The 16,325-nt window shown below is 34.1% G+C and overlaps 1 protein-coding gene across 1 annotated transcript; it reads right to left on the bottom strand.

Moving 5' to 3' along the window:
• Positions 1 to 8: 8 nt before the first annotated feature.
• Positions 9 to 8,102, bottom strand: LOC105782399 (protein PAT1 homolog). The gene is made up of 5 exons (XM_012607110.2): positions 7,684 to 8,102; positions 6,805 to 6,950; positions 5,264 to 5,320; positions 4,454 to 4,517; positions 9 to 2,859 (listed from the first exon to the last, which is right to left on the bottom strand). The coding sequence occupies exons 1-5, from the start codon at positions 7,727 to 7,729 to the stop codon at positions 815 to 817; spliced, it is 2,358 nt and encodes a 785-aa protein (XP_012462564.2). The 5' UTR covers positions 7,730 to 8,102; the 3' UTR covers positions 9 to 814.
• Between the last annotated feature and the right edge of the window lie 8,223 nt (positions 8,103 to 16,325).

Here is a 16,325-nt window from a genome sequence, read left to right as displayed (position 1 = left end):
GCGTAACGTGGGTAGAAACCAGTTGTATATTAAAAGTCTGCACAGTGACAAAAATACATAAATCCATTAACACTTGAAAGTTAACTAGTAACAGTTCCTAGCAATTCAAAGGCTCCAAATAATTTATACCACCATTACACCCACGCCACAAGTGAAGGAGAAAGAAGGATATGAACAATCTTTCCTCCATAAAAGTAAAACAAAAACAAGGAATCAAACGCAATGACATTACCAATATTAAAGCTAATTTTAGCATTTTAATTGAAGCTATCACACCCCTCCCATGATGCTGGCATTATTTGACTGTTTATTCAGTATCTGCTATATCGAGCAGAGACACTTCCAACTGACTAAGAGACGATCCATCCCACCTCCTTTAAACAAAAAAAAAAATGACAGTCGGAATGCGGGATATCTTCTGCACTTAACCCCCTACACACTAACTACATCTCCATACACATATTTCACAATGGATCTTCAACATAAGCTCCAATCTATGGAAAAGAACCCCAGGAAAGGAAAATCTCTGCAAGGTTCTATCATAAATACACATAGCCAGACCCACTTCAATATTTTGCTAAAAAAGCAGAAGCATGTTATTTTTAAAGATTAAAATACTTAAACTAGTAAAACTAAAATAGGACCTTATCTAGAGCTTCACCTGAAATGAACCCATCTTGGGTGCTCCATCATGGCCATCAGCCACTGGGATGAATGGTATAAGCTAAGCGTGTTCCTTTCAACACATGGCATCACTTCAATGTGGCTGTCTAAACATGAATGAATTTAAGCTTCTCCCACTATCATTTCTTTATCATGACTGTCCTACAAGCATGGATCGCTGAGAGAGATCCCATATCAGCTTTTTCTGCTGCTCATTAATGTGGGGTAGACACGCATGTAACAGATCAACTGGCATTTCTCGTTTAATTGCTTTGGTAGCATCTGCTTCATCAATTACCATATTTGGTTTGTCCTGCATACGCAAGGACTGCATTACCGTATCATATTTATTTACACAATACTTGGTAAGAAGGTTAAAGAACTCATCAAATGAGGCCTTCCAAAGGGACTGATTGCTTATATTGTAATCCCCACCAGCTTTAAAATCAGTCACCAGTTTTGTTGCCCTATCAAGAACACATTTCAAAATAAAAGATGCCCCATCTCCAGTGGGACTTCCAAGAGGACGAAGAGGAGGCTGCTCTGAGGAACAAACCACAGCTGCAAGACAGAAACTAAGCACACGAAGATCCATGTGATGAACACAAGAGGAAACAACCCTTGCAAGGTTACTAGTAGTTTCAGCTGCTCCTGGATCAGACGGAAGGCCTCCAAACAAGAACCTTAAATGACGAAAAATGGCCATGCAGACAATCCGCATAAGCTCACCATCTGGAAAAAGAAGCTGAAGGTACCTTGCAAGCAGCTTCCGGCCTTTGGGAAGGGACACTATTCGTAAAAAGACAAGATCGTCCTTTTGAGCAAGCTCATCTGTGTGGCCATTCTTGCCAAGAGGGTCAACCAATTGAAGTGATGCAGCCAGCCCTTCTAACAAAACCTGCCGTCTTTGTCTCAGCTGTGCTCCACTATCCTGTAACTGATTAAACTGTAAAAACCGATCAATATCATCTACATCAAGAAGAAGGCATAGACCATCCTCAATTGTAACTCTAGCAGCAAGCATTGGTTCTTGTTCCAGGGGCATATCAGAAGCTTTCTGATCATTGTTGTTGGCAGCAGATGAATTTGGAGGGTCGACTTCCAGAAGAGGACGAGGCCTCCGAATTGAAGAGAAAGGAACCCTCCCAAGAGCATCAACCTGGAGAAAAGCATGTGGCTCAGCATTTGCACGTGCTCGGGGGGGAAGATCCCTAAGATGAGTTGGGCAGAAATGATGTCTCAACTTTGCCCCTGCAGATTTTCTTGCTAGACAAGCCTGGTGATAATAATCATCCACATATGGGTCATTACTGTGAGTTGCAGCAAGCTGCATTCTAAGAATGCCCTCAATCTCATCAGGTGACATGTATTTGGATCTAAATTGAGGCCATCCAATATCAAAACCCTGCTGAGAAAGTCGTGGATTTTGCCTTCCTTTATGAGCTGATTTAGGTCTGTGATCTCTCAGATCACCAATACCAAGTACAGCTTCAAACTGGTTCATTGGAGGTGAGGATAGAGAAAGATGGGGATTAAACAGCTGTGACTGAATCCCTGGCAAACGGTTAACTGATGGCTGAACAGGATGTTGCAGTCTCTGCTGGTGCACCTGTAGCTGGGGCATTAATTGAGGCGGAATCAAACCGTTTTGATGAGATAACTGTTGCTGCAACATATTGTTCAAAACACTTGAACCATCTCCACCATATAATTTGGGCTGGCTCCCCCATTGATCCGATGCACGACTATTGACAGACAGACCAGGAACCAAATGATTCATATTCCCACCATAATGTGACCCAGGATGCAAACCTGGCATTTGAGGCTGAGAATTAGAGAAGGAAGAGAGATCTGGAGAAGATGTCATCTGTGATCCACCAACCATATATGGAATATTCAGATGACCAGGATGCTGATTTGGTGAAGCTTGAGGAGACCTGCCACAAGGGGGAGGGTATGAAGTGTAGGAAGATTTTGGAACCAGAATAGGTTCGCTAGAGAAATGTAGATGGTGGCGTTGTTGTGGTTGCTGCTGATGTGGCTCAGGGTATGAGGATGTTCTGAGGAGATGCTTCGGGTCCAAATTGGTTGATGGTTGTGATGACCAGCGTTCAGGAATACCTTCAGTTTCAAGAGCTTGCTGGTCGAGCCAGTAAGGAAATTCCTCCCCTTGTGCCCACTCAGCAACAGATGAACCTTAAAGGGGAACAACGTGGTCAGAATAATGTCACATATGTCAGTATGTTTGCCTGTATAGTTGTTGAACTCACTTTGATGATGTAGGGTCCTTGTGCTTAAGATATTGATTCCAACAAGAGAAATAATGGTAATACAGATCATGACACTTTTTGTCATAAATGGTCGCAAAGGAAACATTGCCCTAGGGTCAGATGATGACTATTAATTATGATAATGCATCATTATGGAACACATTTGGCAATGGAATGGATCAAACTCTTTAGTTTTATATATTTTAAGCTTATTAGATATACATAAAAATCATAATATACATGTATATTGTCTGTTTGTGGGAATCAATGCCTCACTTCACTCTGAAGATGGAAGGAGTACCAATTTGCAACTTGCAGATTTGACACCTCACTAACTCAATCCGATCATACTACTTAAAATGAGACTAAACGAGAGATAGAGAAGTGTTAGCTAAAGGGCAGGGGAAAAGTGTAGAAGATTTTGAGAGTCCTATGCCACATGGACAATTAAATGTAGATTATAAGAGGTTTGATTAATAACTCTGTGAACAACAATAATACAATCCAACATTTTAACCAATTAGTACCATAGATGCCATGAACTAAGAGAGTGCTGTCAATGCTATATTTAAACTCTTTTTTTTATCTACCAGGATCTGATTCCTTCAAATGTCTAGCTTAGAGCTGCATATAATGAATTCCAAGACAGTGGCAAATGGAATTTCCACAGCTTGACAGAGGTTAGCATCATCAAAATGAATTTTAATGGAGGTTAGAATCATCAGAAATGGATTTCCACAAATCACGTAACAAGCTTATGCTATCAAAGAACAAAATGTCTTCCTTCAATCAGTGACCAATTATTCCGTCTCATAAATATGGTGAACAAGAACTTCATATCATGGCACAAAGGGTATTCAGAATTTCAAACATATCAATGAATTTCACAACTGAGATGCTTAAGGTTAAATTTATGCAAAATTTAATGATTTAATTATCATATGAAGCAGGAAAAAAAAAGGATGGCAGGGGGGAAACAAAGCAAGTGTAATGCACTTCTTGCATGTCTCTGCTTGACTGTGTCACAGTGAAGGCATGCCCACTGCACCTATGCGTTTATACTCTTAAACATATTGGAGTCTTATCAAATATTACAAGTAATGAGCTTCCACCAAATAACTCAAATCATAATCCTGATACAAATAACCCGTGCTCTATCAATTTTTTTTTTCTAGCTGTTAAATGATTAACAACCCAAAACTCTATGACAATGGTTAACTCAATCTAATTGTTGATATATATTCCCCTTGATCCAGGGATATCTTATTTTCTTATTATATCACTTGATAGTTTTCCTGAACTTGAACATAATTTTCCATTAAAGCATAGGAATCAAACAGCTACACTCCACACTTCAAACAGGCAGGGGGATGCTTATGTCAAAGTTCAACAATCAGCACTGATGCTAAATAAAACACATGAAAAGCTTCTACAATAAATAAATCCAAAAAAGATTGGACCTCAAAAAATATCAATCATCACTGACTACTAGAAGAAAGTAATGAGATAAATAAACTCACTTTCTCGGGATCCCCTATCACCAATTATCCCTGAGCCTCTTGGTCTACTAACAGCTGTGTTCAACTGCAACAAAATCACAAGCTGCCATCAGCAAAGACTCCACCACCAATGCCCAGCCAGAACTAACCACCAAAAAACATGCATCTCCGTAAATGCCACTGGTGAATTGTCATTTTAAGAAATATTAAAGAAAAAGATAAGAACTTTGTCCTTTATGGTTTTTTATAGTCCAAAATTTTGATCTTGGCACCAGCGAACAAGGAGACATGATTTAAAAGGAAATTATCTTTCCTAATTAATTATACAAAAACTAAGCCAATATCAAGCAAAAATTAAGGTTCATTCTAAAAGTAGATTAATACTAGTGCCGTTGTGGCAGAGTTACAATAAAAGTTTGGAGGATCAATCATCTTAGAACACTGTCCAAAGAGTTAGAGAAGGAGACGGTAAAACATTTCTAGTGTATCTTCAGAAACCAGACAGACATGCACTCAAAAGCTAGGGGGTGATTTGGTCAGACACTTAGATTTCATTCCCTCTAATTCACATATGCGAATAGGTTCTAAAGCTAAAGAGTCAACAAGGTCCCAGGGCATTTTCACCAACCTCTAAAGGATAGAAGGCTCAACAGATCCACTGTTAGAATAATGGCAAGGATCAAATTGTTCTAAGCCCCATGACAATATGAAAAAAAAAAAAAGAAGAAGAAATTCGTTAACAGATTATATTAGTAGCTAATCCTTAGAAAGGGAAAAGATCTTTAACAATCGTACTAGTTGCAAAATACAGTAATCATGTAGTGGGCTAACCTTTGAAAATGTACTTTCAAGATCATCTATGTCTGATAAGGCCCTCAAAACTCCACCCTGCAAATATGGAGAGTAATTAGATGAAGCATCTAGCACATGACCAGTCTAATAAAATCAGCTATATAATGAATAACCTTGGCAGGTTTATTAGTTAGATGTGCCAAAAGAAACACCTAAGAGTGATGAAAATTCTTGATTAAAACATGAATTTTTAACCATATTAGTGAACATTTGAAGTACGCAATTCCAAGGAAAAAGTGGAGGGGATGATATCAATTTCCTCTCTTTTTGGATTTCTATTTGTTAATGACAAATGCAACCTCAGATTTCAGCTACTCCAACATAAATAGCACAGGGTAACAATTTTATAAGAAACCAAATCAAACAAATTTCCACAATTAACTCCAGTAGTTGATCTGTAAGCCAGATCTCCTTCCAGGCATAAGAGTGAATTTCTAACACCAATTACTAATTTAACTTTAAAAATCCATTGGCATGAACTAATCAAATTTGTGCTAATAATAGATACAGATTCATTTTCTAAAAAGATTTACAGAAGCAATGCCTCAAAGCAAGCCAGCCATTACTGAATACAACTGCCTCCAAGACTCAACAACCAAAAATACTAAGAAGGGGGAGAGCGAAGAACCACCACAGAGGAAATGAGGCAGTATCATGCATCTAGCAGCAACCAGGAACAAGATTTCGTCTCAAACTTCAGCATGATGGGTAAAAGGATTCCTAAAAACCTGATTGTCAAGAAGGTGACATAGACCTCTGGAAGTTGTAATCTGAAAAGATCCTTATCATTTTATGAAAATAAGTGGTACAAAAGGTGTTTGAGGAAGAAGTGAGGTGTAAGTCAATTCATTCCACTGTTTTCCCCTCAATGAAGGGAACAGATAAATCAATTGTGTGAAAAATACTTGAAAATATAAACTCCATATACTACCTTCTCACCATATTTGCTGCAGGAAGCATATAAGAAACAACAAACATTACTTCAAGATGCACCAAATAAAGTTAACACAATCTCCAAACTATTCAAATATACAATATGGTTTTATTAACAAGATACTAAACCACTAGACCACTGCAAAAGAGCATGTATAATATGATTTTATTAAAAAAGTACAAAAGAGCTACCTCTCATTGTGAAGACCAAAGAGAACGAATCAAATAAATTGACTTTGGAAAGCAGCCAACCAAGATGGCTACATTGTCAACTTATAAATACAGAGAACAAGGTTCACAATGTTTTGCACAGACAAATAGAACAATATATAATATGAACTCCCACAGAGCTTTATTCCACAAATAAAACTCGCATGCCAACCACTAATTGAATGCAGTGGAATCTATCTGTTAAAGAACATGGAGAAAAAATCCAACAATAATCCAAAAGGCTATTTTTTAGCATGACGCCTGGAAGGGAGACATTTATTTTCCGATCGAATAGTCACTGGTTGTGCTATGCTGCAGAAACTTGCAAGAACAATCGAAACAGGAAAAATAAAACTGAAAGAAACAAGAATATTAACCTCCTCTTGATCAAACAAAAACTCCTCTTCATCAAGTCCAGCTGCAGGTAAATCCTCATCCTCATCATCTAGCCCCCCCAATTCAACTTCCTCGAGAACATCGTTTCCAAAAAATGCATATTGTGATGCATCAAATACTGCACCTCCTGCATAATAGAAAGGTTAACTTTACTGAAATGAGCTCTTCATAAAGAAGAAAACACATCATAAGAAAAATATCATTTCACTAAAAATCAGTAGCAACACAGAATCATTAAAAAAAAGATCTTTCTCCAATTCAATGGGCAGGAATGGGGTAATTGAGATGGGCGCAAGTTAACACCCTTTGTGTATCCAAGGGCCTGATATTTCTCAAAATGTACAAAAAGCAGCTTCTCCAATTCAATCATAATTCAAATAAATCGTGCTTATTTCCATCACTAAAAATATTCGAAACCAAAGTCAATTCAACTGAAAGTCTGAAACACCAGCACACTGAAATCATTAACTGGCGTGATTTAGTAGCCAAATTCAAACTTATAATTACTAATCTGGAAAATGTCCAGGCCAACATGAAACAAAGTCGCTACTTAAAAACCAGAAATTGTTCACATATGGAAACGACATTTGACTTCTAACTGAATCAAACAGTGTTACCACAATTGTTTTAGCAACAAAAGCCTGCCCTTAGCATTGAAAACACAATATTTAAGGATCTAATTTCATTTCCTTCTAACCTGTTATACATTTGATCTCAGAAGAACGGTAACTCCTCCACCATAAAGGTTTCAAATTTTACTCTAAGCTTAAAGCCAACCAAAAGAGAAAAAAAACAAAGCTAATTTTATCCCCAAAATGCATAAACCAAGTAAACTAAAGCAAAATGAATCGAATATCAACCTTTATCAGTATCGCCGAATTGCTTAAGATCCTCAGAAGCATCCATTTTATATGCACTTCAAAATTACCACGCGACAGGGAAACCCAAAACAGAAAACCCTAATAATTAACTGAACCTCACAATCTAATCGTTTCTTTTTTAAAAAATCTAAAATCTGAACTCTAACAAGAAAAAGAATTACAAGAAAAATGGCGAAAAAATGGTTTGAAAAGCAAGAACCCTTAGCAAAGAAAAAATGTTTGGTAGAGAGAAGATCTGTATGTATTTCATGGAAAGGAAATAGTTTTCTTTTTTGTTTCTTTCAGATCAAATTTGTTGAGACAAATAGAGAGAGAGAGAGAGAGAGAGAGGAACTCTCCGGAAGAGATAACGAAGGAAATTTCTTGTAGCGATTGAGTCGACCGAAAAAGAGTTTCAGATTAAGTTTTATTTTGTTAATTTAATTTAATTTAAATTTTTAGTTATATATTCAATTAAAGTAGGCTCAGTTTGTTTGTAACTAAAATATTTTCTGAAAAATAATTTATGAAAAATAATTTATTTTTTTAAAAATGATTTATTTTTCTAGTCTTGTTTTAAATATATAATAATACTCTATTATTAAGTTAGAATATTAACTATCCTAAATTGAAAACAACCAAAGTCAAATAAATTATTTGTAATTGTGTTATAAAAAATAAAAAATAGTGATTGAATAATTATAAATTAGCTTCCAAACCACAATTAATACTAGAAATTAATAATATTATCCAAATGCATAATTAGTAGTACACCACATAATAACAACATTGTCCAAGTATATAACTAATATTACACCACATTAAAAGTATCAATATCTTCATCCTTGAAAAAAATTTTGAAGCCAAAATTTTTTTATACTTCTTACTTTTAACTAAAAAAGCTTTGGCCTCGGATTCATGACTCACTAGATAATCAAACACAGAACACAGTGAGTCATCATCAAACCCTTCTTCCTCCATCGACATCACTTCTTCGTAAATATGTGGTGTCTTATCCGCAATTAATTGTTCCAAAGCATTAGTAATTTTGCCAAGTTGTTCACCCACAAATTTAATTTGTTCATCAACGACACTTTCTTGAACATTTTTTCTTTTACGTTTGGATGTGCAAGATGAAGATACTTTTGTTCTTACCTCTTCAGTCTCTTCATTGTCGCAGTCTATGGGCACTGAATCTTGGTTACCATCATCCAAATCTATGTCAGCAAATATTCTGGCAAAACTCCCTGTTGCCATATCTTTGCCAACAACCAAAGCCATTTCATCATAATGATCAATGCTTTTATTCAAAAATGGTTCATACTTCTTGTGTGCCTGTTGGATATTATACACAATTAGAATAACAAGTAAAAAACAATTGAAATATACTTAACATATATACATATATTATCATCATTGCTGTATCATATGTCGCTCTATCACATGTGATCATTTTCATGTTATCATCCCATCCAAAACCATTTTCACCTCGAATTGTGCATATAATCTGCCACTGGTTTTTTACAGTCCTCAAATGATTTTCCACATGCTTTGCATCGCATTAGACTTGACATCTTTTAGAAATAGCTTCGCAACTCAATTAATAGAAACTGCTTTGAAAGTATTAGAAGGCTTATCTCCTCTCTTGGCCTCCTCTACTAGAATTTCAAAAATAGAAGGCTTATTTCCTCTCTTGGCCTCCTCTGCTAGAATTTCAAGAAAAAGATGTTCCATCGGTTTGTCCACCTGAATTGCTTAGAGGTCCCTTCTTTGTTTCCCGTACCCATTCTACATTAATAATTGTCATTGTCAATCATTTCAATATCCAACAAGCTTAAAACATAATAAATTCAATATCCAACAAGCTTAAAACATAATAAATTCAATATCTAATATCATTATCCAACCAACATTAACAAAAAAAAAACAATTTTAATACTAAAACATACAAAACATAGAAACAATAACCCTAAGCCTTAAACCTACCTAATATTTCTAACCATATAATTAGTACACATAGTTTGTGTAATTTCGTCTCTCTTAGCAGACCTTTCTCTTGTTTCTTCTCTTTCTTCTCGCTCCTAAGAGTTGGTATTATCAAATCAGACTCAAGCTCCTCGTATAATCCTTGATAAAGTAAATCACTAGGATCAACTCCCATTATATGATTATGAATGATACAACAAGCCAAAACTATATCTACTTGAGTTTGAAAATTCCAAAATGGTTCAACATCTAATACAAGAAACTGTTTCTTCAAAATCCCAAAAACACGTTCAATAGTGATTCGTAATGATGAATGACGAAGATTAAAGAGTTCCTTTACATTTTCAGGCCCCTGAGCACTAAACTCTTTTAAATGATATCGGAAACCACGATATGAGGTAATATATCCATTTCGGATGCCATATCCAGCATCAGCAAGATAGTATTTACCTACAATTTTACAAAACATAATTAATACTAATAAATTATGAGCTTACTAGAACTATTTGATATTTAATGATAATTATTACCTTCCGAAATTCTTAATCCTCTTGGGCGTGAAAGTGCGTCACTTAAAATACGAGAATCATGTGCACTACCTTCCCAACTAGCTAGAACATAGGAAAATTTCAAATCAAATGTAATGGCAGCCAATACATTTTGTGTCGTCCCCACTTTACGGCTACGAAATCTTCCTTGAATGCTAAGTGGAACGGATGCACGAACATGAGTTCCATCTAATGCTCCAATACAATCTTTAAAATAAGGATAAAACCTTGGATTGTTTCTGATTTCACTAGTAGTTGACTCATTTGGTAATCTAATAACTAGTTTATACAATTTCAAAATAACTCTCAATACAACCCTAAAGTAACGGTGAACTGTCTCAGTTGATCTATAATATCTAGATCCAATCACTCAAAACCTTACATTATGACCAATTGTATGTAAAAATATAACTACTTGCTCCCTAATATTCACAAATTTAGTTGATTGTAACAAATTATTCCTACTAAGAATATCACACAAATTAAAAAAGACGATCGGTCTTATCCTTATCACATTAATACAATACTGGTCACCACTATATAAAATACTATTAATATAATTTTCTCTTTCATAATCTCGATTCACACGAAGGTGAGAAGCAATTTCCTTCCTAGTTTTTAATTTTTTTAATCCAAAGAGCCCCAAAAGCTAAAACTAAAGCCACGACTCCAATAATTGCATTTTGATCTTGATTACGATCAATCTACACACAATAATGTCACACAAATATTTAATCACTACAAAAAAGATGCAAGATTTTCATAAGATCACATATATGACTAAAAGTTACCATGACTAAAGTGCATACATACATATCAAGCTAATTATAATTGCATTAATAATTTTTTGAGAAATTAAGCTACTTTCTTTGTACCAATACTTCAATAAATATAAATATATACAATATTTTAGATCTATTTAAAATTTTACATGCATGACAAGTACAAGTATATTGATGAATTCAATGGTTAGTTCGTTAAAATATTAATCATATGAGTATTAGTTTTAAGTATATTATTTTAATTATTTTCTGGTATCACGTAATCAAAATATTTTTTAATTAAAGATTGCATATTCTTGGACATATATTAGCTATCAAAATGGAACCCAATGGAACTGATAATAAAGCATTTTTTTATTAAAAAGTTAGATACATAAAAACAGAGGTGGCGACAGAGGCTGTCAAGTATTTTTGCCTCCCTCAGAAATATAAAAAAATAATTATTCTTTCTTTCTTCAGAAATAGAAACAGAAATAGAAAAATTTGAAAGCTATAAAAGTAGTACAATAATAAAATTATATTATAATGTTTACAAAATTTTATAACTCAGTTTTGGTCCCTCCATAAAAATTAAATAAGGTCTTTCTTTCTTCAGATTTCATAGTCTGAAAATTCATCAACAAATATATTTTCCTAGTAGATAAGCATCCTACAAAACATTTCAGATAAATATTCATCAATAAAAATAACCCCTATGCAACGTCACTGGAGCTTATGGATATTCATGAGGCATGGTTAGATTCTTTTCAAAACATTAAATAGTTAAGTTTATTGATAGAAAAACACCAATCCACCCAACTCGAACTTTGACACAATACACAGAGTATGCAGTCGCTATTAAGACTATCAATCTCGCATGGCTTAAGGAGAACAAATAACCTGTGTAGATACATATAACTCCATCAAACAAGTGTAAGCATAAAGAATCTTCCAAAATGAGATACAATTCATACCCCATTTAGCATTGAGAACATAAAATAAATATGTATATCTGAAGTAAATTCACATGCTAGCCAGACATTAGATGACAATATATGGATTACATAAAGTAGTACTCTTTTGCATACATTAAAGGCCAGGTAAGTGCTTTGGTTGGTCACCGAGAATTATCAAATTGGTAATAGATAATGGATAGTCACAGAAAATCCTCAAAATCATCATTCATGAACAAGCTCGATAAAAAGAAAGCCATAATCCATTTTCATACAGCTTAAGGTGGATAATTTTGTGAAAATAAACTATTTTTCAAACAGAAAACATATGATTAGCTATAGTTGCAGATGTCACCGAAACCATAGATAGAGCTATCCATGTGTCATGTGGATATGAAAATAAAATAAGAAAAAAGTACGAACGCCATATTACCGACAGGAAAATTTCACTCAATAGAGCAAAAAACAAGCCATACCTCTAACTATAAGTAGTGTTCCTGTTATCCAAAAGTTAGCATACATCCATAATACCAAAATGCCGAACGGTCCTACAATAAAGAGGCCATGTGTGTAACCCAAGTACTGAACAACAGCTCCCTGAAATAAACGAGACCGGACTGTCAGCATCATTCTAAAATTTCTCATTGTGTACTGATAAGATCGATGCCATAAAGTAGAATAAAGTTGGAACGGGATAGCATAAATCCACCTAAGTCTTAGAAAAACCTAAACATTACATGTTTACCTGAACATATGGAAAATATCCATAATTAACAACCTCTTGGTAACTTTTTGCTCATTGAATTTCATGTCCGGTCATCAAAGAAAATGCTATCAAACAGAACAACATAACTTGTAGGGTCGAAAAGAAGAATTTTAACTTCCCTGAGGTCATTTTGTGGTGCAAGCGATGGCTCATTCGAGATTAATTTATGCATAAGTAGTTTATGACAAAAGAAACAAGGCCAGATATTCAAGAACAACAACCTGAGGATAATATTCAAGAATCTCTAATAAATATATATACATACATACATGTATATATCATACATTTTGATATATCTTACTTCAGGGTATGATTTCCAATCAACATAGCCATTAGATTCTAGAAATGAAACTTTTATTAAACTAAAATTCAAGCATCTTTGCTAAGAATCTAACCTTAAACACATCAAATCAGCATCGAAAAATCAATCTTAATTCTATGACCTTATCAAACAAATTTCAAAGATAGATCAAGGTTGACAAGCATAAAATCCAAATAAATCAATCATCTCAACTTCATTTTGAAAATTGCAATCATTTTCAACCCCTTCAATCAACAAGCCATATAAAATCAACAAGCAACTATCCCAAAATAAAAGCAAAACACAAGATTTTAAGGAAACAATACATTACCATGCTTAAAAGCACATAAAGCAAGCAGAACATGAAAGTCAAGCTAAGGAAACAACTCTACATTATTACAAGCAAAGAAGCCGAACCCAATCTGCTACATGATTGAAACCCTCTCACTAAACAATCTATCCAATAAACCAAAACCAGCTTCAAAAACTTGCAGAAACCAACACATCCACTACAAGACATTGGCCAATGCCTCTCCATTGACAACCCTATTTTATCTCTACAATAAGTAACCGCCATTTTGGCCTTGGAATAAACCTTTACAACCATATCATTAACACATGATGACTTAAGATAGAATCATAGTTCAAAAAAGTTAGCCCAACAAATAAATTTCAGCAAAATAACCAAACTCGAGCAGAAGAACACTAATACAAATATGCAAAAACCCCTAACAATTAAATATTAAACCTTGCAATCAAGAATGTAAGTAGAAATCTACCTTCGATGAATCGCGAGAAGAGGTGACAAAGGAGGCTATAATTTTTTAGCAAGCTAACGAGAAGAGGTGAACCAACATGAATTACAAATCTGCCATTAGAATAGAACCATCATGAGTATAAATAAGAAAGAAATCCAATAAAAATTCACTTAAAATTTTAACAGACCCATTTCGAATGAAGTAACCTTGATAAAAAAAAAGATTGAGATTATACCTTAATAGGATTGTGGCTGTTAATTTTTTAGGGTTTCTTCAAAATACAGACTTGGTAAGGGCGACGGTCGACCGGCAGAGAAGACGAGGTAGAGATGATGAGGTGAGGCCAACGAATAGGGATGAGGAGGAGAGGCAGAGGCTGATGGACAGAGATGAGCAGTGTGCGATGAGAGTGAAGAGAAGAGAATGGGAAATGTCTTACACCTTAGAAATCGGTAAGACGTTTTCTGAAAATTGTGAAATGATTTACCCGTGTTTTGGAGAATGTTTTCCTATAAGAATTCATTTTCCAGCAAACAAACACCGTAAAATCTGGAAAATGTTTTTCGAAAAACATTTTCACCCTAAACAAACGGACCCTAAGTTTTATAAAATTTTATAAGGCATACATTCATATTTCACCTAAAATTATTTAAAATTTAAAAATAAAAATTCACAAAATCTGAAGGTGTACTAAAAAGCTTTTTTATTTAAATTTCATTATTTCATTAACCTAAGATAATTATTTGATATCTTAGCGAGATTTTCTAGACTAGGTTAAAGGTTTGACAATTTATTATAATATATTTTTAATATAAATGTTATTTTTAAGAATATTTCTTTTCGATATCCATGAGTATTGAGTTTAGTGAATATATCAACATCGTAAAATTTTATATTCTCATTGAAATCATTGTAATTATCATGATATGATTATAGAAACTCAAGATTATGGGTGCTGAGTTCTTTGTGCAATATAATTTAATTTTGAAACAATAGAGGATAATTTTAATTATGAATTTGATATCCATTAATATCGACTTATAAATATTTTTTGAAAAAGTATATGTAATCTGAAAATATTTTAATAGAAAATTAAATGAACATCGATACTTGTGGGTGTTGAGTTTCGTTTAAAATCCCTAATAGAACCCTAAAAATTTAAAATCTATAAATAAGTAGATATAGATCAATTCATGGGTCGGGCCACCCGGTCCGGCTCGAAAGCCCGTCTGAAATGTGGGAAGGTTTGGGCAAAAATATAGGCCCAAAAAATGAGCTTGGATAAAAAATAAGGCCCATTTAAAAAATGGGCCAAGCCTATGGTAAGACATTTTTGGCCCGAGCCTGGCCCGACCCGAATTCACTAAAGGACAAAAAATATTTTTTTTAATATTATTTTCTTATTGTTTTCTCCCTATTTTGCTACCATTTTACTATTATGTTGCTACTATCTTGTTGTTATTGTTTGGATATTGTATAAAACTTATTTTATTGTTAATTTTGTTATTATTTTAAAGACATTTATTAATTTTGTTATTATTTTAGAGGCATTTGCTTGTTAAGTTGCATCTATCTTAGTGTTATTTAAGTATACATATTTTTTAAAATTTATTTTCAATTTGTTGGGAAATATTTATTTTAATATTTTTAGTATTTTTGATGTATTATATATATTTTAAAATTATATAAAAAATTAATATTTGCAGGTTGGGTCGGGCCCAGGTTTTAACATTTTTATCCAGGTCGGGCTTGGGCAAAATTTTAGGCTCATTTTTCTGTCCAGGCTCGGGCCTAATAAACAAGCCTAAATTTTTAGTTGAGCCCGGCCCAAGCACACCTCTAAGCAGACAATAGTCAAACTTGTTAGTTTTTCACATAAAACCAAAGAAAATTGTATTCTACATTATACTGAAGCTTACATACCTAAGTATCTCAAAATTTCAATTTTCAAGCATATTGTAAGTGTTGTCAACTTATTGAGATTAGAACAAGGACATGTTGTCGACAGTGTAGCAACGTTGTAGTAATATATTGTGGCTTCAATTCACAGTAATATGGGTTTAGATTTGTCTAACGATGAAATCATTTCTAAGTTAAAGCAAATTTATTTCTATCACACTAACAAAATTGAGAAAGTTACTTTCGTGTCGTCATTCTTATTTGCTCTGATTGAATGATAAAGACTTGAGACTCATGTGTTTCATGTCTTATACGACAAAAATGTTGGAGGATGTAGCATTGTTGACGAGGTTTTTCTAGTGAACAAACATCCTGTAACAGGAAGCAAAGCCTTTATTGAGTGCTCAAAATAGGTATTAACCTTAAGTTTGGTTTTTAAGGACATTAAATTAAGATGATATAGTTGAAGACACATTTTGAGCATCTTTTAAAGAATCTTGCACTCGATAATATTGATTATCAACCTAGAGTGTACATTCTTTGCTTGAACAAAGGTGTGTTGATGACAAAAAAGTCTAGCTACCTAGTTCATACCATGCACTTCCCGTCTTTTCATACTTGCAAATGATTGATAAATATAGTTGGGTGTCTACTATTTTAGGTTACTTAT

The sequence above is a fragment of the Gossypium raimondii genome, chromosome 13 (assembly GCF_025698545.1).
Source record: "Gossypium raimondii isolate GPD5lz chromosome 13, ASM2569854v1, whole genome shotgun sequence".
Taxonomy (NCBI): domain Eukaryota; kingdom Viridiplantae; phylum Streptophyta; class Magnoliopsida; order Malvales; family Malvaceae; genus Gossypium; species Gossypium raimondii.
The sequence above is the reverse complement of the archived record's forward strand: the minus strand, read 5'-3'. Positions and strand labels throughout refer to the sequence as shown.